A 23,592-nucleotide genomic window follows, 5' to 3' on the forward strand; every position below is an offset into this window, starting at 1 on the left:
TTTCCTGAAACCGGATTGAAATTCATTCAGAATATTTTTATTAATTAGATAGTCTTTTAATTGCATACTGATGAATGAGATGAATGAGAATGGCATATCTGTCTACAAATAGTTTAGAGTAGACTAAATGGCTTCTTCACTTTTTGTTTACCTTCATTGACTTGTAAAGGCGCTTTGCAAAGAACATGGGGACATTCCTTATGCACTGGACTGTGAGAAAAACCCAGGAGAGAGAGAGAGAAAGAGAGAGAGATAGAGAGAGAGAGAAAGAGAGAGAGAGAGAGAGAACAATGTGTTAAATTGACATCTTGACACACCACATGTCAAAAAGTGTAACTTCCAGTAATTCTTACCAACAGCCAGCATCAGCCTCTCAAAGTCCCCAGACAACTCATGCTTTATGCTGTCCTCAATGGATAACTCTGCAATCTTCTCATATGCATCAAAAACTAAACAAACAGAAGATAACATTTTATAACGGTATTTATTTCATGCTAATTGAGTTATCTTAATGTTCTAATAATAATACCAAGGTTCCAATGTGAGCCTGGATAATATTTTCTTCTAAACATCATCATGTTGGCATCATCATCGTGGGCATATTAGCAGGCTGATGTGAGCTTAGAGCACCACCGTGCCTAGTTCAGCCTCTTTGCTATAAACTGATGCTATCATTGGTTTCCACTCCTGCCATTTTTCTTCTTTATCTTCTATGACCTCATCTCTGTGATGCACATGTTTTAATTTTAGTTCTGAACAGAAGGAATCAGACAGTTGTCTTTGCATTAGACAGTGGTAGAGGACAACAGCGTTAAGTGCCATTAACTCCTGAGAGGTTTGTGGTCACAGTGGGAATGTGTGGATGCCTCACTGTGGTGTAAGTTATCCCGAGAGCTGGGCTTACCCATTCGGAGGTGAGTCACACTGCGGCTTCCCAGGATCATGATGAATTTGGCCTCGTCAGTCCCCCACTGCTCTTCTCCTGCCGCATACAGATCCTACACAGAGGTAAGAAAGCAACAGATGATAATGTAAAAGAAAAAAGAAAGAAACAAAATAGTAACCTAATTGTACACAGCAAATTAATATCATAAATGGGTACTAATTTGGTTAATTTGGTGAGACTGTTTTTTAGCTATGCAACAACATAGGCTTTCGGCAATGGAACGTTGGTCAGTTTGGTTGGTCGGCCCACAACCTGGGTCTGAACTAAAATATCTCACCCACTGCTGGATGGATACAGACAGGCATGGTCCCTAGAGGATGACATCAACTCTCACAATCCCCTGACTTTTCATTTAGCATCATCATCAGGTCAAAATGTCTCTTTGCAAAATCAATGCTATTCCCCAACTGTACTTTTGGGTTTTGTGCTAATTAACAAATGTTAGCATGTTAACATGCTAAACTAAAATAAACATAAAAACTGCTAGCATTTTCATTGTCATCATGTCAGCATGTTTCGGTTAGCATTTAGCTCAAAGCAACCAGCAGCACCCGTGTTGAAGAACAGCATTACAGAGTGGCTACAGTTGCATGGCTGCAGGGTCTTAGTCAAATACTACAATTGGCATCCAGTAGGCTGTAGACTCTTAGTCTAGTTGATATATTTTCAACAATGTGTTGAATAATTGTGAATTGTTTTTTGGTACAAAGTGACAATGTGTTATAATGAGGCCATTCAACTGTCATGCAACTTTAAAATATTTTTAAGACAATTATACACGCAAAGGTAAAAAGGTCCGAAATTCAATTTTTTGAATAAAGTAAAATAACACAGTTCATTACTGCATCCTAAAGATAAAGTCTTCAAATTCTCACTTGCGCATCCTGCTCCACCAGGTCTGCGTCCACCACTCCTGACTCATCTCTGGTCCCCTGGAACCATCACACCAAAACAATCTGTCAGCGGTTAAAGCTACTTTGGTTAAGACGGCAAGTGTATGGTTGACTGGATACTTCCCTGGTGATTACATCACCTCCTCAGTAAACTGACCTGAAGTAAGACAACCAGCATCTTCTTAAAGTGACCTGATGTGTCTGCGATCACATCCTCCTCCATGTCTCTGCCATAGGCTGGAGGCACAGACATCAATGTCAAATGTTGAGAGATGCTAAGCAAATAATATGTTGATTTAAAGTGACATTTTTTTAACAGGCCTCACCGTCCTTGTATGCTGCAACCATCTCAAGAATCTGTCTGTTGTTTCTAGATGCTAGGATTTCAATGAGGCATTTCTCGTTTGTTCCTACTCCCTTGAAAAAGAGCATTAAGTTAAGTATGAAGTAGCTTCTGCTAGTTAGATGTGACTGAAGTATTATGAAGAACTATGAGATAAATGTCTTACTTTGAGTGCATCATGGATTTCTTTGGCGTCGTGGTAGGCTGAGGTTCTCATTAGACTGACAATGAGACGCTCAAATTTGCCCGTCAGCTCATACTTCAGATCCTCAATCAGATCCTGTCAAAACAATAAAAACATAATGGAGTTTTAGCAAATGTCTAAATCATGTACAATATGTACTTGTTTATTTCTGAAAAAAATGTTTTTATGTCAGCAAACAAAAATCTGAGAAAAGATGACCTGTCCAAAGCTGCATTTGTATGCTGCAATGACTTCCTGCCTCTGTGCATTGCTTCTTGAGGTGACCAGGTCCAATATGGCCTCTTTATCACTACCTGAGGAACACAAGGAAACATTTTCTTTTTGACTGCATCATTGTCATGACTGCTTTGTGAAATTCTCTGGGAGATTATTCCTACAAGTGATGAAGATGAAAGATGACCTTTTCCCCTCTTCGAACAAAAAATCACAGAGGAGTGAGGCACTCACCGATGCCTTTCATAGCATTGTAAAGAACTTCAGCATCACTGGTCGGATCAAAGTCCGGAGCATCTGTTATTGTGCCTCTGAACACCTTGGGGGAAAAAAAAGTTCAACTTGATTTCAGAAGTGAGATATTAGTATTTGCGATGATTCAAAACCAAAGTGTAAATACTACTATGTTTCTGTAACAGCAGGATATGTAATGATGTTTGGGAATGAGTCTTAACTGTGGGTATGTCATATTGGAGTTGACAGCAGCCAGCCGGGTTGTGACTCAATGCATTGCATGGCAGCAGTATTGTTCTATTACAGACTGGTTGTGTTCAGTGTTAGTTCCTCCAATATTTACTATGCTCTCCTCTCAACCCAGACAGTTTATTGAAGTTGAGAAAGAAGTTAGACGCGAACCTTCCCAACTAAGCGTCAGGACTCACAATATGCTTTTTTAGGGTCACAGGTTTGCTCTGCATATCTCTTGTCACATCTCTTTTAACAGTACACTGGCTTGACCAAAACATACTTGCGGAGTGTAGTGGCGGGACACTGGGACAGGAGGTGAAGCCAAGTCTGCCATTAGAGCAGCTGACTGCTTGCACCTGTCTCACGCCCAGCTGAACAGAGGAATACCTGCTGTTTGTGTGTGTGTGTGTGTGTGTATGTGTGTGTGTGTGGGGTCCGGTGCATGCGTGTGGGGGTGGGACAGTGGCCTTGTAGCAGCAGCAGGGTGTCAGGTTGCATGCAAAGTAGCGCTCTTTGAAGGGGTCTGTCATACAGCAGCTCAAAATGTCAGAGTATGCAAAGAAACTCCACTGGCCATGCAAGGGCAAATATAAAGATCTGGGACATTGTTTATAAATGAAAACTACAATGAACACTTGAAAATGATGAAGTTCTGATGTTCATTCACTGTGGGAAATAAGCAAGCTTGGCCTGCATTTTGAAAGCTCAAACTGCAGCTGCTGCTGTTGAATTACTGCTGCATTGAGGCAGTCAGCCAAAATATGCTATCCACACTGCTGAGGGGCCACTGCACATGCTCTGTTCATCTGCTTCACTATGGCGACCATCACTCTTCACGACAGCTGGAGAGCTTTACCCACATAGAAACACGTCCACAAATATCAGCCCCTAGCAACACGCCTTTAACTAAACTAATCGCATTTCTTATGATGGATCTTATGTGGAAAAACTGCAAATGTGGATTAAATGTTAAGATCTAAATTCATTCCCCTTCCTTCCTCACTGGGTGTTGGGTTGCCAAGACCCCAACTGTGCTGAGTATAACTAAGAGGAAGTGTGTGTTTCACCTCAAGTAAGGTCAGAATGACAGGATACTGACTTACAGCTCGGACAATGACGTTGGACGACAAAGCCGTTGAAGAGATGCTGGCAACTTAGATGTGCAGGCACCAAAGGAAGCCCTGACACCCAACACTGCTGCCTTTCTGATGGGGAGGACTTGCATAATGGCAGAAAAAGGACCTCACTTTGCTCACACCTCATTCAATGGTAGACAAAACCCTCCATCTTCCACTGACACAAGATCTGTTCAGCAGTATGATACAATGCACATCATACGTACATAATGCAAGATGAGAAAGATGCGGTCCACTTACCATCTCTATATTTGGTCGTCTGTGTCAACACTGTGCAGTAATCAATTGTTTCAGGCTAGAGAGAGAGAGAGAGAGAGAGAGAGAGAGAGAGAGAGAGAAATGCTGATGTAGGGTTATATAGCAGCATTGCAAAAAAAAATGTCCTTGGAGTTATTACCCTCCAATTTGCAAGAAATGGTGTTGCAACAACATGTTGTGCGTGAAGATGATTCCTGTTTTTCCTGAGTACATCTAATGAGGGGGTCTGTTCAGTGTGCTGCCTGGTAACAAGTGATCACCACATGCAGTCATTCAGAGCAAGAGCACAGCCAAACAGGGAGAGTTTCCATCATGTTTCTATAAGACCTCACATTCAACTCAATGACACATTGGTGGATGGAATTTGCTTTAACTAATTGGCAGGGACATTATTTAGTCACATTCTCCGTACTGCCATACTACAAATAATGCAGCCATTCAGTATAGCGTATGGAGGCAGCTGCTATAAAAAAAAGTACTTGCTAACTTTTCTTGACTGAGTACATGTGCTAAAATTCAGATAGACTCAAACTAAGGTAATAACAAATGTAAACTAATACAGTTTAGCTTCTCTACTGAGAAAAAGTGATTTAAATGCTGCTTTTTGTTTAAGACAGAAGTGAAGCTCTCCCAAAATAGCAAGCACAGTTTAAATTAACGTCAGGATGAAGGTCTGGGGAGTATGAGAGTGGGCCTCTATACAGAGCCACACCCTTCTTTGTACCCCACTATTAAATCAACTTTGGAGGCTTTGAGTCTCTCATACTTAAAACTTTTCTCTGCAACAACACAAAGACGTTGTAATTGTATATTATATCGTTATTATATCCATTAATTCACTAAATAACATTATTCCAGGGAAACCTTGCTGTCTACTGCAATTCGGACATATGAAATAATGACAGCAAATCTTTCCAGAAAACAGTTGGGCTTAAGACTTAAAGGTTTCACATATAACAATGATTATGTCTTACCTTCTGCATAAAGTATCCAGTGGTCCTGGTCCTGCTGTCTCTGCTCTCTGCCAACTGTCTGTCTCCTCCGGTCAGGCAGTCCCGTTACGTGTCCTCTGTGATGCAACGACTGCGTCGCTTTCTCGCGCAGCTTCTTATATTAGAAGTGTGTGTGAGTGTGTATGTGTGTGTTTGTGTGTGTGTGTGTGTGTGTATGTGTGTGTGTGTGTGTGTGAATGGGAATGTAGGGGGGCAATGTTTTACAGCCCAAAATTAGCCTATAATTTAAAACACATGCGAAGGGGTTACATTGAGACCTAACTGAGACCCAACGCGCGGAGGCTGCGCACTTTTACGCAAATCTTTCCCCGTATTTATTTAGCAGTAAAACGTGTACCTCTTTTTTAAAAACACTTAAAAGCTATCTAAATACGTGAAGCGTCGGTAACACGCAAATCTTCCGGTTTTGCTAGGTTGTCGGAATTTCTGAACTTTGTCTCATGACTTCAGAGTTCAAATGTGATTTTAACAGAGGGGGAGCGGGGAGCCTGCCTGCTCTATTTCTGTCCCGTCAGGCGTCTGTTCCAGTAAGTGGTGTGAGACACCGGTGGGGGGGGGGGAATCAAGGGAGAGAGGCCATGTTACAGAAAATGATAACGTAGAACAAATAGTACAGTTTCCCATAACCTATCAGTGATTATGGGGCACATACGTTGATACAAACTTGTTAATGTAGCCTGTAATATGTCATCAGAAATTATGTTTATTTACAGCCACCAGATTTAATTAAAACATACATTTAAAAAGAAAAAGCCATTATGAGCAAACTGAGGGGCCTGAAGCCTACAAAACAATAGTAGCACACACACAAGTTGAACAATCTGCAGAACAGTGTAGTGTTTATTTTTTGTATTAGTTATAATAGGGGCCAATTTCTAAATCTCAGTATGAACATAATGATTTTTAAGGAACACATAGTTTTAGGACCTGGTGCAGTAAAAATGATCTGGCGTTAAAAAGATATGTAAGAGACCCAGGCAGTGTATGTCCTATATGTTTGTGTAGCTTATGTTAGGTTTTATACAAAGAGTTTTGTATCTACTGCGTTAATTATTGGTGAGAATTATATGAAGTTTGGCAAAAGAGATGTTGAGAGAAGAGCTGACTCCCAGGACTTGCAGACAGACAGTCCAGTGGCACACTAGCAGAAGCATGACTCAGCATGTTTCATCCTGGAAGTCAATCTCAGAGTCATTGGCTTTGTGGTTACTATATTTTTTTTTCCCTGACACCACCTGACCTCAGCTTACTGTATAAACATGAAGGACACTTTTTCATTCATGCCTTTACTTGAACAGGTCCTGTTGAACACAGCCTATCAGGAAAACCTGTGGTTGTGTCTGACTCGCTTTCGCTTATTTCATATCACATTATCCTGGAGCTTCTTTAAATTTGTCTCTGCCAGTTTTCAGAGAGAGAGGGCCCCTGTAAGGTAACACAGGCCGTTAGAAGGCACCAGTGATGAAAGGTAATTTAGTTTACTGACCTCTTCTGTTTTGAAAATGCATTACATGAGAACCTGACCTTAACTCAAACCGAGCTGGAAGAACTTGACAGCCCAAATGCAATCTAGTACAGACAATTGGACTAAATAACATCAGGACACTAAATAAGGTTCATGAGGTTGTTATAATGTACAAACAAATGTATTTAATTATGTATTTAAACTTTTAAAATATTTTATGATTCATTGCACTAATAATTTCTCAATCTATGTTGTCTTTTCTTCCCTTTTAGATATGTTTACCCAAACTACCGGTTGTTAATTATGTCAATAACAAAATCTATTTATCCATAACCTCCAAATGCATGAATTTAAAAGAAAAAATGGAATAAAAACGTGTGAAAACAAAACAACAAATGAAGTGAGCACAAAAGCATTTTTGACATTCTGAATGGGATTTGCTGTTCACAATTCTCACCCCGTGCCTTCCATGCAATAATGAGCACATTATGATCCAAACTGGACGGGAGTGAGAAAGGCTACTTTGTAAGTAATTCCATAGAGTGGGAGGGTCACGCAGGCCAGTCTTGTATATATCGCAGTAAAAAATCATGTTTCCTTCATCCAAGTCAACAGCAGGGATATTTTTGCATCACCGCGCCGCTGTTTTCACCACACAGTCACCAGTCACTCCGCGTGGGACTGAAGACAAGGTAAACAACTTGTGTATCTACTGAATAAAGTGACCAGTCAGATTTAAATCCCTGACCTCTGCTTTAACCTCTGTGAATTGTAATGCAGGACTGCAGTACTTGTCTGTAACCCTGCATCTCATAATTTTTTTAAATGCACAGTAGACAGCCATAAATAACACAGTAATGGTCATTAACTGAGCTTCACTGTAGTCCAATACAACCTTCTGATCATAAAGCTGCACATCACGTGCATAGTAACTGTTGTTCAGTTAAGTATTACCATGTCCTTCTGGAGACAGTATCTCAACCTGTGAGATCTGAAGATAGGAAGCCTGAGCTTTAAGTTTGATCATAAGGTACTTTGACCGTCCACACAGGCTGCTTTCCTACTCACTTCCTGCCTGCTGAAGTGGATGCCAGGAGGGATTAGGTGATCTGAAATCCCCTGATGGGAGATGAGAAGGCAAAATCTACCTTTCAAAGAGTAAGTGTGTAGCCTGACTGTTGCATGCATAAGCCATGAAAGCTGCTTTGTCCTCCTCTGTTTCATTAACTCTCAGGGCCGGCTCACACCTCCAGGTAGAGATCTGGACACGGCTCTAACAGGCAGTAAATCTCCAACATAGCTGCAGTGATACGGTCACAGGCTTTTTCTAAACAACACATGCATATAAACACACTTTGAGAACATACATACATACATGCATACATACAGACATGCATGTATACTTATTTCATCTACGTCTACTTAACGCGTATTTTTGTTATTCTAATGTGTAAACAATTTTTCTTTTAAACTACTGTAGCACAGGAAAATACCCAGATTAATAGAGTCTATCCTATCCCATCCTATCCCACAGTGTAGTTTTTTGGGGGCAATGACTTAACCTACCTTACGAAAAGCAACAACACCGCGTACATCTACAATAAATAACCATGTTTTGTTGATGAGTGCCAGAAAGTGGAAATTTAGAACATGTTTTTACTCAGTTTTTACTGTGGTCACATTGAAACGTTTCTTTTTTTTTTATTGGTTCTTCTTTGCGAAGGACAAAATCCAAAGTCATAGAAGAATGTGTACCTTAAGTTATCTTGAAAGCATAATCATGAAAAGATTAACAAAGCCGCAGCTCTCATTACAAGCACGAGAAGCAAAATGAATACGCAAAAAAAAGACATACTAATAAAAAAAAAAAAAAAGACAAAGACAAACAACAAGAAACAAAACAGGCAAATGTAACACTGTCCCTGTTTGGTTCTCTTAGAGGACTGTTCTTTTCCTTCTTATCATTTATTTTGCATCTGATATGGTAAATATGGATTAAATAACCAAAGTACTTCTGGTTCAGATGTTTAAAAACAGTAATAAAAAGTTTTTTTTAAAAACTGTCCAGCAGATGTAATCATATATAATAAGAAAAGAAAAGAAAAAATGCAGAACAAGCATGTCAACACAGGTAATATAAAGACCGAGAGGAGGGATTATCTCTGAGGATCAATGATCCCACTCTGGTGAGGTGAGAACACACTTTACAAATTAGAATATATACATTTTTTTACTACCAGGGGAAGAACCTATTATAAATCAATCGCCTGGATCCCTGAGAAATATTCAAGGAAGTTATTGTGCAAGTAATTGAAGGTTGAGTAAAAGGGCGTTGCTTTTGTAGGGTTGGAGGCACTGAAAACTCCAGACATCAGCACTATCATATCAGGGTAGTGATAAAAAAGGGCATGTATAAAAGAATAATGGCATTTAGAGGAATGACAGATCATATTAATGTAATTGACTCTCATAAGCACACCTGTGAGGCAAGGGATTACACAGGAGAGGTGAGTTAATCTTTTTTTGTCCTTAATATGAATTCAGTAAAATATGGATTGAGCATTTGAACGACATTTTATCATGTAATCGCAGTTAAGTTTTAATTTTAAAAAAAAGAACATGTTGCCTTAATAAATTAACCCTTTTGCCACTGTTACATAAACAATAGATAAGAGAATAATGATTCTTTGAAGAGGAAATGTTTTACTGTGAGGCTGATCTATCTGACAATTATTTACTGACAAGTTCACCCTCTCTCCCCCTCTCCTCTTCCCTCCCTCTTTTTCCACAATATCAAACTGCACTCCCACCTATCTCTTCCTTTATCATTCCCACATCTTTCCATCTTGATCCAAAGCCATAGAAGCATGCCGTGCGGTGTGGTGAAGTCCTTTCTGGTGAGCCTGTCTCGGAGGAAGCCCCTGGAACCAGAGGGGGAGCAGTCCACGTTTAACCGATGCCTGACTACTCTGGACCTGGTGGCCCTTGGTGTGGGCAGCACCCTGGGGGCCGGCGTCTACGTCCTCTCCGGAGAGGTGGCCAGAGACACTGCAGGACCCAGCATCATCATCTCCTTCTTCATCGCCGCCATGGCATCCATATTCGCCGGGCTGTGCTATGCGGAGTTTGGGTCGCGGGTTCCCAAGACAGGCTCAGCATACCTCTACAGCTATGTCACTGTTGGAGAGCTGCTGGCCTTTATCACTGGGTGGAATCTATTACTCTCCTACGTCATAGGCAAGTGGGATACACAGGATTTGTTTAATAAATGATAAATTACAATAAATTATCATGTATATTATTTAGTGCTGTAGGTTTTGTCTCCTCTTACAACAATGATAATATTTTGAAAAGGTTGCCAACAATGTAAAGAAAATAACTGTACAGACATTTTTAATTTAATCTCTGTCTTTCTATTAATCTCTGGCTCAAATTTGTGATTTTCCTTCCAAAACTGATATTTCCCTCTTATGAAACATGTTTGGCTCACTGAGAACCCATAAATGATCAACCATCATCATGAGACTCTTAAACATTCTGCGACCTTTCTCATGCTCCATAGGCCATTTCAATTTCAATTTCTGAATGGCTCTTTGAACATTAAAAGTTTTCGCAAAAAATTGTTTTACACCGCTTGTGAAATTCATTGCTTGCTTTTCAATATGGTCGTAAACCAGCGTAATGGCTTGGAATAACTGAGTCATGAAGTGTAAAAGACGCAGAGAGGAACTATCACTGGACCGTAATGTCCTGTTTATGACTACAGTTAGATTGTGGCTAAATTAATTTATTGTATCTTTCTCCCACTATCTAATCAGGGACTTCTAGTGTTGCACTGGCATGGAGTGGGACATTTGATGACCTTATAGGGGGTCACATATCAAAATACTTTGAAGAACACGCAGCCATGGGCCTCCCTGGCCTGGCAGCTTACCCAGATGTCTTTGCTGCTGGTCTTGTCATGATACTGTCAGGTAAAATTATGAAACTGGTGTTGTTTTGCTGGCGGCATTAATGCATACAAACAAAAATAACATTCACCATGTTTCCCATTAAGGTGTGCTGGCATTTGGAGTAAAAGAGTCAACAACAATCAACAAGATCTTCACAGCAGTCAACATCGTGGTGCTGCTGTTTGTGGCCATCTCTGGATTCATCAAGGGGGACATTTCCAACTGGAAAATCAGTGAAGAGGCTCTGATAAACGCCACGGCAGAACTCCAGTAATGTTAAAGAGCAATATAAGCCTGTCTGTGTTTGGGTGTGTGCAGGATCCTGTAAATACAGTAGCATTTTTATCTCACTGTAAATAAACACAACATAATGCTCTCGCCCCATTGCAGAAACTTGAGCTCTACTGTCAATGTGACAAGTGTGTATGGAGTGGGTGGATTTTTCCCTTATGGCTTAAGTGGAACAGTGGCCGGAGCTGCAACATGTTTCTACGCTTTTGTTGGATTTGACTGCATCGCTACAACAGGTAAGAAGGGCTCCCTTCATCAGTATCATTGTGATTATATTTAGTTACATTTTATCATTAGATCTTGTTCTAAAGGAATACAGGCTCAAATACACATTTCAAATTGTAATACTGTATCTACAGTGACAAAGCAGAAATAGGTGCAAATCGTTGCAGTGAAGCAACAGGTTTCCTATATTACTTCTGAAATATGATACAATTGTAAAGATTTAACAATTCCTCCAGTGAAATGCAATATTATGTTTACCTCAATCATGTAAATGTAAAAATCTCGATTTGACTAAAAAAAAACTGGCACTTACACAACCTTTTCTTTGATCCATATCTCATGGCAATCATCTGATGGAGTTTGCTCACTTATCTTGGAGATGGTACAGCTGTTATCATGTGACCTGATAACAACTGAACCATCTATGTGATAAATTCCATATGATGATGGCTATCAATCAATCAATCATTTTTATTTGACAGTAAGACAGTAAAATATTACCCAATCAGCCTTTTTTAATGAGATGTGGCTAAAAGGGCCAGTTTTTCCAAGAGTTTGTCCCTTATCCTAAATATTTACCTAAACTCAGTGGCTAATCTATTAGCATTGCAGAAAGGCTTTACTGTCATAATACAGCACATGGGCACTTCCGTTACCATGGTTTAGCTTCAATTACATCATCATCCTTTTATGTTACTTGACAGCATTACTGCCAGTGTTGGCTAGCCATAAATGAACTGAATATGAGAATGTTGTTCTACTCAAATATGATAAGCACAAGCACATAGGGTTCAAATATTGTAGCGGTTTTGAAGATATTCTCTAGATTCAGTTGTTCAGTGTCTAGTGGGTTTTACCTGTAAAATGTGTGTTGATCTACTCCTCCTCTTTAATAACCATAAATTCAGCAATTGTCTTATGTTTCACAATTCTTTTCCACTTTTGAGACTGGTATGAGTCCCTTAAAGAAATCTCTGGAAAGTGGTTACTAAGGACCTTCTAGCAACGCATGTAGGAACAATTAAGTATCGGGGCCATCACTCAAGATCAAAAGGTTATTTTTTCCCTTACAACATCATAAGGAAATCCTTTTTGATTTTATGCAATTTATTTATTTCTAAGGGATCCATAGATGAAAATTTAAGGACAGTCGTATTCAAAGTGGTTTTATGCAGCTGGGTACTGGTAATTTTCCAATAAGTGGATCTTTGAATTTTGTTAACCAAACCGCTGTCTACATGACAGTCTTAAAGCTGGTCATCATTACAGATTTTGTCATAATTGTGGGATATTCTTCTTTCATATTATGTAACCCCAAACAGCTGAAAGAGGAAATCCTTAATCATTGTTTTTTTCTTCATCATAGGTGAGGAGGTGAAGAACCCCCAGAAGTCCATTCCTCTGGGCATTGTGGCTTCACTACTTATCTGTTTCCTGGCCTACTTTGCGGTTTCTGCTGCTCTCACCCTGATGATGCCCTACTACTTGCTCAATGAAAAAAGCCCTCTGCCAGTGGCCTTTGATTACATTGGCTGGGGTCCTGCCAAGTATGTTGTGGCTGTGGGATCACTGTGTGCCCTGTCTACCAGGTAAGAAAACACTGGTAGTACACTAGTGGTCATGGGATGTGACTGTGATTAGAGAAAACATGTGGGCTAAAAATATTTAACTTTTAGCCACGCTAGCAGCACGGTCATTTGGTCATTTCTACACCTTGGTACAGACTGAACGATGTTATTAACTATTGGATGGATAGCCATTAGATGTTATGATCCATTTTTGATGATCCAACGATTTTCGTTTTTCATTTCAAAACGAAAATCCGTTGGCCGCTAAGTACACGGACCCCAATAACTTTAGTACAGACATTTATGGTCAACAGAGGATTTATCGTAAGGACTTTGTTAATCCCTGACACTTTTGGACAAATGTCTCTAGAACTATAGATAGAATGGATTGCCATAAAATGTAATACAAACATTCTTTTCCATTCAGGATGAATTGTGGTTTAATCAAAATTTCGATTAATCCAATACTTTGATTTAAGACTTAAAGCCAGGGTTGGTAATGTTGAAAAGATAGCAAGATTTGAAAGTAGCATCTCCTTGGGGCTCCGTCTAATCCCGCTTCCTGTCCTCGGGGCTCCGACCCACACACAGACGTCACAGACACCGCCACGTTGCTGCTTCAGAGCAGAGCGGAGAAAGCGGTTGAGTATGCGCAACGTGGCAAGGAGGCATGCTATTGGTTCTTTCCAAGCAGGACCGCGAGGCAGTGGTTGGTAGGCATTCTTAGAAGATTAGAGCAGATATAAATGTCTTTTTCGCTCCTTTCTCAAAGCCCATAAATTAGTTATTGCTGTCGGAGTGTAAAGACCATTCAAACAAGATTTTTAAAGTTTATACTGAAAATAGTGACCAACCCTGCCCTTAGTACCTTCAGAACTAATGACTTTCCAATCAGCCTCAGCTGTAGGCCTACTGTGTTTAGTGCTAATTAGCCAATGTTAGTATGCTTACACTAAACCAAGTAAAACGTCTGCATATTAACATTGTCATTGTGAGCATGTTAGCATGCTGTTAGCATTTAGCTCAAAGCACCACTGGGTCTAAGTACAACTTCACAGACCTGCTAGCATGGCTGTGGACTCTTTATATCTATAAATTATTTTTGCATTAAACATGCGTTATCTACAGATTCATTATCTTTGAATGTTATCAGTGTTTGTCTACTGGTAGCCCGTGTTAAAGGTTTAGTAGATAATATTTTTTGAAAATTACTTTCATATTTGTTGAATCTGAAACTATCCTCAACCAATAAATACTCCCATAAATTGTTAGTTCAAGCTGCCATTACAACTCATATTTGCATTTAAACACAGGACTTTTACCCAGGAGACTGGGATTACTGTCCTGTTTGTTAAATTGTTTTGGTGCCTAAACCTAGTGCAGCCAATTCACAACATTAAAAACGTGACTGTAACGTTCTCTGGTTTATATGAGCACAGAAAACTTTCCAGTGGGTAGTATTTCCTTCCACTGTTGAGACCATAATCTGTTAATAAAATCATGTTCCTTTGCATCCCCTTAGTACTCCTACTGGCATTTGCAACTTTCCACCAATACAAAGCCGAGCTGAACAGTCTCATCATTTTTGGGTGTTTGGTGTTTTAAGCCCCCCACGTCTAGGATTAGGTAAAGGCTAGGGTTAAGGTTAGGTGGCTTTTAGTCAATGGTTGCAGCGCTGCCCGGAAGTTGACATTGGGGGCTTAAAACACCATCAAGCTCATTTTTGATCAGCAGGGCATAGTTTCACAGTTCACAAACAGTTATTGATACTGTGTTAGAGACTCCTCTGCTCTGCTCTGTTTTCTTTATGTCATTAGCAGCACCAAGAGGATAAATGCCAAATTGCAACCGATACTGTACATGTGTCGCAGTCTCCGGCTGCAATGATCGACGGGAAGCCCAAGTGTTCGCCTGCACAATATGCCTGTGTTAACGTTGACATATGTATCTGGAGCAACCTAGCATCCTAGGAAGAGGCAGAGGAACGGGATTTTTTTCACAGATGATCTGATTCATGAGTGGTGTCTGGACAAAATGATAGTTTGAGAAAATATAACAAAAACTTATTTATGACCAACTGTAGCTTTAAATTGTTGATGCTTACCAACTCAGTTTGTATAAATGCTTTACTCATACATCAAAAGAAGGCCTGCCATGGATTTATTACAAAGCCAGTGATGTGTATATCAGGCATCTTACTGTTACACTCTATTACAATGTACTCTACTGAAATAACAAAGTGTGCTCTGCAGCACTATTTACCCAGAAAATCAACTTCACACATAATCTAAAAAAGCATTCAAGGCTGATACACGTTGTGTAGAGCCACAAGGTCACTTGATTGCTAACTTAGCGTAGCCCAAGACTAATATGGTCAAATATGATTCTTATAAAACATGTCATAACTCTGTCATGATCAGAGATTATCACTGTTTTCTCAGATTAAACTGATACCAAAGGAAGTTTCTGCTGGCAACAACATTTGTTTCCAACAACTGGAGCTTTTAGCACCAGAGTGGCTGCCAGAGGTTTTGCTTCATTGTCTGAAAAGGGGTCACAACCATAGACTCTTAATATTAATGGACAGAGCCTGTGTGACGTCACCAATTGGTTTGTGGAGATCTGCAATGAGTTGTTGAGTTTTCCATTACGGGCGCAGCCATCCTGATTGCGGATGTGATGCTTTCAGACAAGAGGGAGGAGTGAGGGAGGAGCCACGTTACGTTACACACTTTTACTGGCAATTACATCATAGCCATTCAAAAAATGAAAATCATTCAGTATTGCAGAAGACTTAAAACTAGCAATTGAGACCATGAAATTATAAAAAAAGGTTGACTGAGGTAATAAATCAGGTGAGAAGTGGGTCACTTTCTCATAGACTTCCACAGAAACTGACCTTCTTTTTCAATCGCACGTGTCATCCCCTGATGAAATTCAGATAGAATACAGGTTTAAGGGACTTGCGCATTTGCAGCACTTTACCGAACCGGATGCTTTGTCCATTAATGTCAACAGTCTATGGTTGCAACCCAGGTCATTGGCTGCAACAAGATGGGAGGGACAGACGAGGCATTAGCACAAAGTAACAAATTACAGAAATACTAATAAACTGAGAAGAAGAAAAGTGAAAATCAGTAGTTAATCAAAACTCACATGGTGTGCGGAAATGTCTGTTACAAGTAAACCCCGAAATACAGCTGCGGTGAGGGAAGAGAGCGCACTCTGTGGAAAGGTGGTAAGCTTTCATGTCCACCCACACTGGGCCCAGGTGGGGCTCATAAAGTTAACAGTGACTCGCTGCCGTGAGCCGGATCCTGCAAGACAAGGAGCAGCCAGCCACACAGACACACCTAGAGCGGAGGGGTCATCACACAGGGTGAAACAAAACGAAATATATGTGATAAAAAAAACGAGTGAATTATCACAAATATCAGTTTGGTATTAAGGTCACTGTATTAGGTCAAACAAGCTGACTTTTCTTTACTAGGAATCATTCATTAATCAGTGAAGAGGAGGGCCATGTGACCTTACATTAGCCATGTCATTGATACAGAATGCCAACAAAAAAATTAACAAACCTGCATAGAAATGTTGAAGAGAAAAATCTGTTATTCTTCATTAGAGTGAACGTATGCTGGTTGTTGACCGACCCTGTCTGTGTTTTGTTTCTCCAGCCTGCTGGGTTCAATGTTCCCAATGCCCCGTGTGCTCTTTGCCATGGCAAGAGACGGCCTGCTCTTCCAACCCCTGACCAAAGTCACCTCAAAGGGCAGTCCTGCTGTAGCAACCATATCGTCTGGAACTGTGTCAGGTACAGATGTTCCAGCTGTCTGTCAGCTTCTGTGTATGTATGTGGTGAGATTTATGGACTTAAAGTAACTCTGTATTCCCTGGTTTTCATCGTTAGCCATCATGGCTCTACTGTTTGACCTGGAAGCCTTGGTGGAAATGATGTCCATCGGCACTCTGTTTGCTTACACGCTCGTGGCCATATGCATCTTAATACTGAGGTATATTTATTTACTGTTTCTTCTCCCACTGTGCTTTACCTAGAATGCTGTGCAAAACTGAATGTGTGATACATGTTTTTTTTTCGATCAAGGTACCAAGAAGGTCCATCTAACGACACAGACTTACAGATCACACAAAAAAGCACCAAATTTAGCTTCCTAAAGCCTCCGTCATCTCCCAATTCATCCACCTCAAGAAGAGTCACAATCTTGACTGTAATCACTGGTATGCGAGGCAAACACAACTGAAGCACTTGTGGCTTTTATTTCTCAAGCACTCTAGTACCATTTGTTGACCACTAACTTATTTTTTTTGTTTATTTTTATTTCTCTGGTCCACAAACTGGCTTCTCTCATACATCTTTTCTTTTCAACAGTTGCATTTGTAGTCGCACTGTGTGTTACACTGAGTCAAGCCTTAGATGCTCTGTCCCGCATGGAAGCATGGAGTCTGGCGGTTGTCTGCATCCTCGCCTTCATTGTGCTGCTCAACACGTTCCTCATCTGGAGGCACCCGCAAAACAGCACAAAGGCATCTTTCATGGTGATAGTGTTTTAATGGTGTTTTTGAGAAAGTAGAGCCACATTTTGTTTGTATGTTCTCATAAAAATCAACAAGAAATTATTTTCACATCTTCTATTGTCTATTCACAGGTGCCTTTACTCCCTGCTCTGCCGTTACTGAGTACATTCATCAACGTCTACCTAATGGTCCAGTTAAGTGGGGAAACATGGGTGCGATACGCTATTTGGATGCTAGTGGGTAAGAACATATTTCTGCTTGAAAGGTTTGCAGGGTTTTATTGAGTTAGTTGCTGAACTGTCATGATCCACCTCTTCTCTCTCCAGGTTTACTCATCTATTTTGGCTATGGCGTCCGTCACAGTGTTCAGAGGAAGCGTCTCATGGCCAAACAGATACAGATCGAAACTGTCAGCGACAAAACAGACAAGGACATCATTAAAGAAGAAAAGTTCTGAGCTCTGCAGGAGCCAACGAATTAAATTAAGATGTTACACTGAGGAACTGCAAGTGTGTAACTACTGTTTTACATGCAGCAACCACTGCGCTGTTCCTGCGCCATCTAACATTTGAGAGTGAGAGACATTATGATGGAGTTTGAAGTTAATCTAAATATTCTCAATGCAAACCTCAAACTGATGCCTGACGTATTTTTGGACCTGTGCTTGTTGCCTGTAATTTTATACAATTCTAATTACGATTATGAATAACAAAATAACTTTTTTACATATCAAAATATGGAGTAAGACTGTACAAAAGTAAGTACAATGTAGATACAGAAAACTTTGTGAAATGTCTCATTTTTTCTCTCCTAGCCTATTTCAAGCTTCACTTTATTAATTGTTTGTTGTTTTAAAGTGTAAATATGCAAAGTGTACATGTTGTATAATTATATATTGAAAACGTATTCCTAAATTAAAAAGAAAGTATCCAGTTTTTAAGATTACAATCTGGAGTTTATTTTCCGCAGTATGTACAGTACGTTAATAAAAAGACCAGTTCAGTTCTCGTAATCTTTAAGAGAACAACAGAGCCCCCTCACTAACCAGAGTTCACTGAGAACTAAAGGACCTTTCACAGAATCCTAACTGTGTGTCATGGTCAAGATGGTGTCTTAGCTAGTCACTGAAAAAGGAAGGGTTTACATTGTACTTCTCACTGGGTTCAGCATGCTATGGATTTAATCAAACATACAAAACCTGGAGTTATTTTCTGTTTAGAAACATGTACTTTCACAGACGAGAATTATTGAATATATAAATATTATCAATATTTCTATTTCCTATTAGCCTAACATCTCAAGTTCTTCTCAGAGGGCATTGCAATCTGTGCTGCAGGTTATTGATTTAAGTTGATGGATTTTCATAATAAAGTATAGTTTTATTAGAATTCTTTCCCAATTGAAATGATCCATTACACCAAACATGACAACACATTGAAAGCAACAGATGAATAGATGTAAAAATGATAAATCTCAACATATAAAATAAGTTGATAAAAAAAAATGCATGTGTGATTTTGTACATTGTGTATGGGTCTAAAGCAAGCCAAGCCTGGGATTTGTTTTACCACTGCAAAGACAATCAATGAATGCAGGTCAAAAGGTTTATTGGGTGCCAAATGCTTTTTATACTTTTGCCAAACAGTCTTCGCCTGGGCTGTGTAGTGTGTTTCGGAGGCCCAGACACTTCCAGTCCAGCAGCTAAGCAAACAAGCTGTGTGATTCCACACGGAGGGGCCTCTGTCTCTGGACCCTCATTGGTCCGGAAAGGCTTGAAAGCCTCCATTGAGCCAGTCGGAAGGAATTTGGGGTACTAATGCCACTCTCAGGAGGAGGAATTTGTGTGATTCTGTTAAACAGCTGACTGCAGGCTCTGCCTTCCTCCTCCTCTCTTTGGTTTCTGCAGTATGTTCTCTGTGTTCAACTGCATGAACTAACAATCCACAGACCTTCATTTTGTTCCACTGATCAATCATGCCTTTGGTGAACTTGTCTGGATCAAAGGGGAGGCTTGTGCTTAGCGCTCTCCTTTTTTGTGCCGTGATCTTCGAGATAGGTAAGTTACTTCATTACTCGCTGCGCAGTTCTGTGAATATGTGTTCTTAGAATCAATAAAGAAGGGAGATTTCTGTTGGCTAAAAGCAGGATGAGGCTTACCGTGATACCATTACCAACTTTTCTTAATTACTTATTAGTCAATTCAAATCATCAAATATTTGCCTGCATCTTATGAACTATTAATGCAGTATGTGCTCTTTATGTTGTGTGTAGCTGATTGTCAAAAAGATGCCCAAGAACAGAGGACTACTCCAGGGAGGAAGCCCAGGCCAAACAAACCCAAACTTGGGAAATCAACAAATAAAGGGCCCAGAACTGTAACAGTCAAACCCAAAATCAAAGCTACATCTGCACAGGCCTTCCTCACTCAGGTATTTCATCTAGGACACAAGAAGTTTGTTCAAGGAACGTTCATTAAGCACAGAACTATGACAGCCCCAGGGATTACCTGTGTTATCGCATGTATCACACGTACAGGTGTTTAACAAAGGGAAGTTTAAGACGGTGGGAGAAACTCTAAGTGTGCAGACAGGACACACTCTGGAGCTGAGGTGCAGGGGCAAACCCGTGCAGTGGAGCGTCCCCACGTACCTGGAGGAGGATGATGATGGAAGGCTCAGGTAAACTATAAGCTGTCAATACATCTTTATCATACATGATGTACAATTTATTCTTCTACATATAGAATTCTACAATCAGTTGAAGACTCAGTGTGTTCTTTGAGTGTTTCCTGTTTTGGATCTGCAGGACTGTGCAACACGAGCGCTATGGCGTTCTGACATTAGTCAACACTACTGGTGCAGACACAGGGGAATACAGCTGTTATCCTATGTACTGTGAAGACACAGACTGCAGGAAGGATTATGACAAAGCTGTAAAAGTCTTCGTCTTCTTTCCCGGTGCAGTGAATCAACTTTATTGATGCTACATGTGCAATTCTCAGAAGCTTTTTTCATACTCACGTTATCTTGTCGTTAGTCTTACCATATCTTCTCACTGTCCCAATCAGACCCACAGGAGCTATTTGTTCCGTCATCCGACTACTACGAAGTGATTCAGCTGAGAACCAACTGGCCGACGCGCCTCCCCTGCCAGGTGACGTCACCTGAGGCTAAAGTGACTCTGCACCGCGAGTTTCCACCAGCAGAGGTGGGGGTGGATGGGACTGAGATCTCCTTTAACGTCAAGAGGGGCTTCACCATTCATCGACCCCGGCCTTATCATGCTGGAGCTTTGTACTGTGTCGCCAGCCTGGGCAACCTGAGGCAGAGCTCCACCAAGTACATGCTCATCTATGTTAACTGTGAGTGCTGCCACTAAATCACGCTTTCCTTTAATCACAAATTAATTTGTCGCCTATAACTGATCAGGGACAAAGCGTCTCCCAGCATGCATCAGACAGGAGGACAGAGAAATACTATGTACAAGAAGACAATTTTGCACAGGGCTGACAAATGTTCTTTTTTTGTTTTCTGTACATAATGTACTTTGGGGTTTTGACTGTTGAGTGGTCAAAACAACCAGCTGACATTTTAAATCCTTTGAAACCTTCCACATCTACTGACAAACTCTTTCAGGTCTCAGAGCTTAACATTTTGAACAACTACCAAAAAAGTTCCTTTGACTCCCACAACTTCCACTGTCCATTCTCAATTTACTTCAACTGCTTTCAGTGTTTTCCCTTCACTTCATCTTTTGATACATTTGAACGGGCAATAATTTATCTCAGGACTTTCACTTCAACTGACACTTACAGGCCAATTCTTTTACACGTCCACTGACGTCCATGTCAACTCTTTTCTGGTTTTCTGTTTCAGCATTCAACTCCACTCAGAGCTTACACTTCAAATTACCAAATTCCATTCAGCATTTAGAATTTAAAACGAATAATTCAACTTCTTCAACTTTGCTGTTTCATTATTTGAACTTCTTAAACAGTTCAACAGCAAACTTTCAGCAGGAAATGTTCTTTAGAAATCCTTGTTAATTTCAGCACTAGAAGTGAATATACATGTATTAGTACTCTTGTTACTGCTCGAGGAGGAGGGCATTGTAGACCTCCGTATCTATGTGCATTTTTAAGATTGCAGGACAAATGCATAAGATGCAAACTTCACACAAAAAATTGCAGGTCACAGACAAAGTTTCATTGTGCTGACTAATGCAAATCACTTTTAAATTATTTTTTGCTTACTTATCACTTAAACAGTCACTGAAATTCTGAAACATTTGCCATCAGACCCCATGGCTCCTCCTGCTCCAGTGATCCAGGCCTCGTCAGGCTCGTTGACTGTGGGGGGGGATCTGCGTGTCAGCTGCTCTGTGGTGGGGGAGCAGGATGTGCTCGTAGAGTTCAACTGGGAATACCCAGGACAGCAGGTCAGACACGCAAGGACAATATGGCATACTTCCTAAAGTCTTATTAAACCGTACATTCAAAGTTGGATGTGAGACAAAGTAAGAGGAGGATCTGTGTCATTACCATTTTTGCTAACCTATGGACTGCAGAGCATCCAGGCCTATAACCATCTATTAATGATTCAGTAACATATTATATTATTAACGTATTTTAATGGGGTCCCTTTCCCCCATGCTGTATGTCTTTAATGCAAACTGAACTGAGTGCCTGTACTGGTTGCAGATCGGGAGGCCTCTGAACACACAGGACAGCATCACTCCAGTCGGGGGAGGAGCGGCTCGACAGCAGTCTCAGTCTGTCTTACAGGTGGATGAGGTGAGGGACGTGGACCAGGGAACATACACCTGCACCGCCCACAACCTGCTAGGAGCCTCATCTGTGTCCACCACTGTTAAAGTTGTCCCCAAAGCCAAACCTAAGAAACCATGAATCCTCCAAACTGGAGGATGTCAGCGGAGTGGTCAGCAATCAGGTGCAACTTTCTGCTCCGTTACAGTATTAAACAATAATTTACCAGTCACATATAAATTTACAAAAAAAACAAAATATCTTCTTCTGTAGCTATGAGTAAAGGAAACACACTGCAGCATCACAATGATAACAGAGATGATGTTGTTTAGATGACTGTATTTGAATTGTTGTGCATTAGATTTGTGTATTCAAAGCCTTGTTGCCCGTCTTTTTCTACTTATTCTTATTGTGCATGCCCCCGCATAACATGAGGGCATAGAAAATAAAATAAAATAAACTGTTGTGAATGTTTATTATTATGAGAAAAATAGTTTTTTTCTTCTTTGAGTGAGGTATTTATGGACGTTGCAGAATCCCACACATGCAAAGCACAACAAGCTACAGACAACAAGTGGAAGATAGTTTTAGGTTACTGTGAGCTGCATATTCACCACTTCTAAACAGAGGCAGAACATACCATTTTTAATAATTTGTGACTAAAGAATTGATTGGAAAAGAATAATTATGAATCAACATTGAAAATAGTAGTTACTTAGTTAGTTAGTAAATTAGTTAGTTTGTTAGTTATTTACACAAGTTAATTCAATTCAATTTTATTTACAGTATCAATTCATAACAAGAGTTGTCTCAAGACATTTCACAGATAGAGTAGGTTTAGACCACATTCTATAATTTACAAGGGCCCAACAAGTCTAGTAATTCCCCCAAGAGCAAACGTTTTTTTTTAAACTACCAGGCTCTTGGTCTTGTCTGATGGTGCTGGTTGAGGGTGTGAGGATCCCAATAAAAGATAATGGGACAGTGACTAGAAACAGTAGCTGTAGTAATTCATTGCATAGCAGGAAACTTCAAGGCGTTAGATGGCACCACAAGACGAAGCAGAGCGTAGCAGGCACCGCAGAGCGTAGCAGGATATAACAGGGCACAGCATGATGTGTAGCAGGACCACGGCAACCATGATTTTGGTGCCACCCTAATCCATGGAAAACTCCTGTGTGATAAAGAACGTAAGGACTCCCTGGAATAACTACCCAGGGCTAGGTTAGTAACAGGCATTTCTGGGACAAGGATGCACGCATAAGGAAGGAGAGAGGAGAGAGGAGTTGAAAAACTACAACAGCATTTGTCCCT

General features: G+C 40.4%; 3 protein-coding genes across 7 annotated transcripts in view; 2 read left to right on the top strand and 1 right to left on the bottom strand.

The window, feature by feature from the left end:
* Window positions 1–5,587, bottom strand: part of anxa6 (annexin A6) — an 11,480-nt gene extending 5,893 nt beyond the window's left edge. For both annotated transcript variants that reach the window (XM_034882790.1, XM_034882789.1), the window contains exons 1-11: window positions 5,437–5,587; window positions 4,445–4,499; window positions 2,835–2,919; window positions 2,586–2,680; window positions 2,349–2,462; window positions 2,166–2,256; window positions 1,997–2,076; window positions 1,822–1,878; window positions 905–998; window positions 354–449; window positions 152–210 (exon numbers count right to left, since the gene is read on the bottom strand). In XM_034882790.1, coding sequence (XP_034738681.1) covers window positions 152–210; window positions 354–449; window positions 905–998; window positions 1,822–1,878; window positions 1,997–2,076; window positions 2,166–2,256; window positions 2,349–2,462; window positions 2,586–2,680; window positions 2,835–2,919; window positions 4,445–4,447 — 774 coding nt within the window. In that variant the 5' untranslated portion in view covers window positions 4,448–4,499; window positions 5,437–5,587. The remainder of the gene's footprint in view (window positions 1–151; window positions 211–353; window positions 450–904; window positions 999–1,821; window positions 1,879–1,996; window positions 2,077–2,165; window positions 2,257–2,348; window positions 2,463–2,585; window positions 2,681–2,834; window positions 2,920–4,444; window positions 4,500–5,436) is intronic.
* A 1,875-nt stretch (window positions 5,588–7,462) lies between these two features.
* LOC117952298 (cationic amino acid transporter 2-like) lies at window positions 7,463–18,187 on the top strand. 4 transcript variants are annotated; one of them, XM_034884444.1, is made up of 13 exons: window positions 7,476–7,632; window positions 7,992–8,098; window positions 9,798–10,177; window positions 10,759–10,914; window positions 10,998–11,163; window positions 11,284–11,420; window positions 12,776–12,998; window positions 16,655–16,791; window positions 16,888–16,990; window positions 17,083–17,216; window positions 17,368–17,534; window positions 17,645–17,753; window positions 17,840–18,187. In XM_034884444.1, exons 2-13 carry the CDS (start codon window positions 8,070–8,072, stop codon window positions 17,968–17,970), a joined length of 1,872 nt encoding a protein of 623 aa, XP_034740335.1. In that variant the 5' UTR covers window positions 7,476–7,632; window positions 7,992–8,069; the 3' UTR covers window positions 17,971–18,187. The 4 variants fall into 4 exon arrangements, with proteins under 4 accessions (XP_034740338.1, XP_034740335.1, XP_034740336.1 ...); XM_034884445.1 differs by having other exon boundaries at window positions 7,477–7,632; window positions 9,804–10,177; XM_034884447.1 differs by lacking the exon at window positions 7,992–8,098 and having other exon boundaries at window positions 7,463–7,632.
* A 1,115-nt stretch (window positions 18,188–19,302) lies between these two features.
* LOC117952301 (platelet-derived growth factor receptor-like protein) lies at window positions 19,303–22,754 on the top strand. Its single transcript, XM_034884451.1, has 7 exons — window positions 19,303–19,569; window positions 19,785–19,942; window positions 20,049–20,191; window positions 20,319–20,470; window positions 20,581–20,874; window positions 21,811–21,950; window positions 22,213–22,754. The coding sequence occupies exons 1-7, from the start codon at window positions 19,488–19,490 to the stop codon at window positions 22,417–22,419; spliced, it is 1,176 nt and encodes a 391-aa protein (XP_034740342.1). The 5' UTR covers window positions 19,303–19,487; the 3' UTR covers window positions 22,420–22,754.
* The last annotated feature ends 838 nt before the right edge of the window (window positions 22,755–23,592 follow it).

The sequence above is a fragment of the Etheostoma cragini genome, chromosome 10 (genome assembly GCF_013103735.1).
Source record: "Etheostoma cragini isolate CJK2018 chromosome 10, CSU_Ecrag_1.0, whole genome shotgun sequence".
In the NCBI taxonomy this organism is placed as follows: domain Eukaryota; kingdom Metazoa; phylum Chordata; class Actinopteri; order Perciformes; family Percidae; genus Etheostoma; species Etheostoma cragini.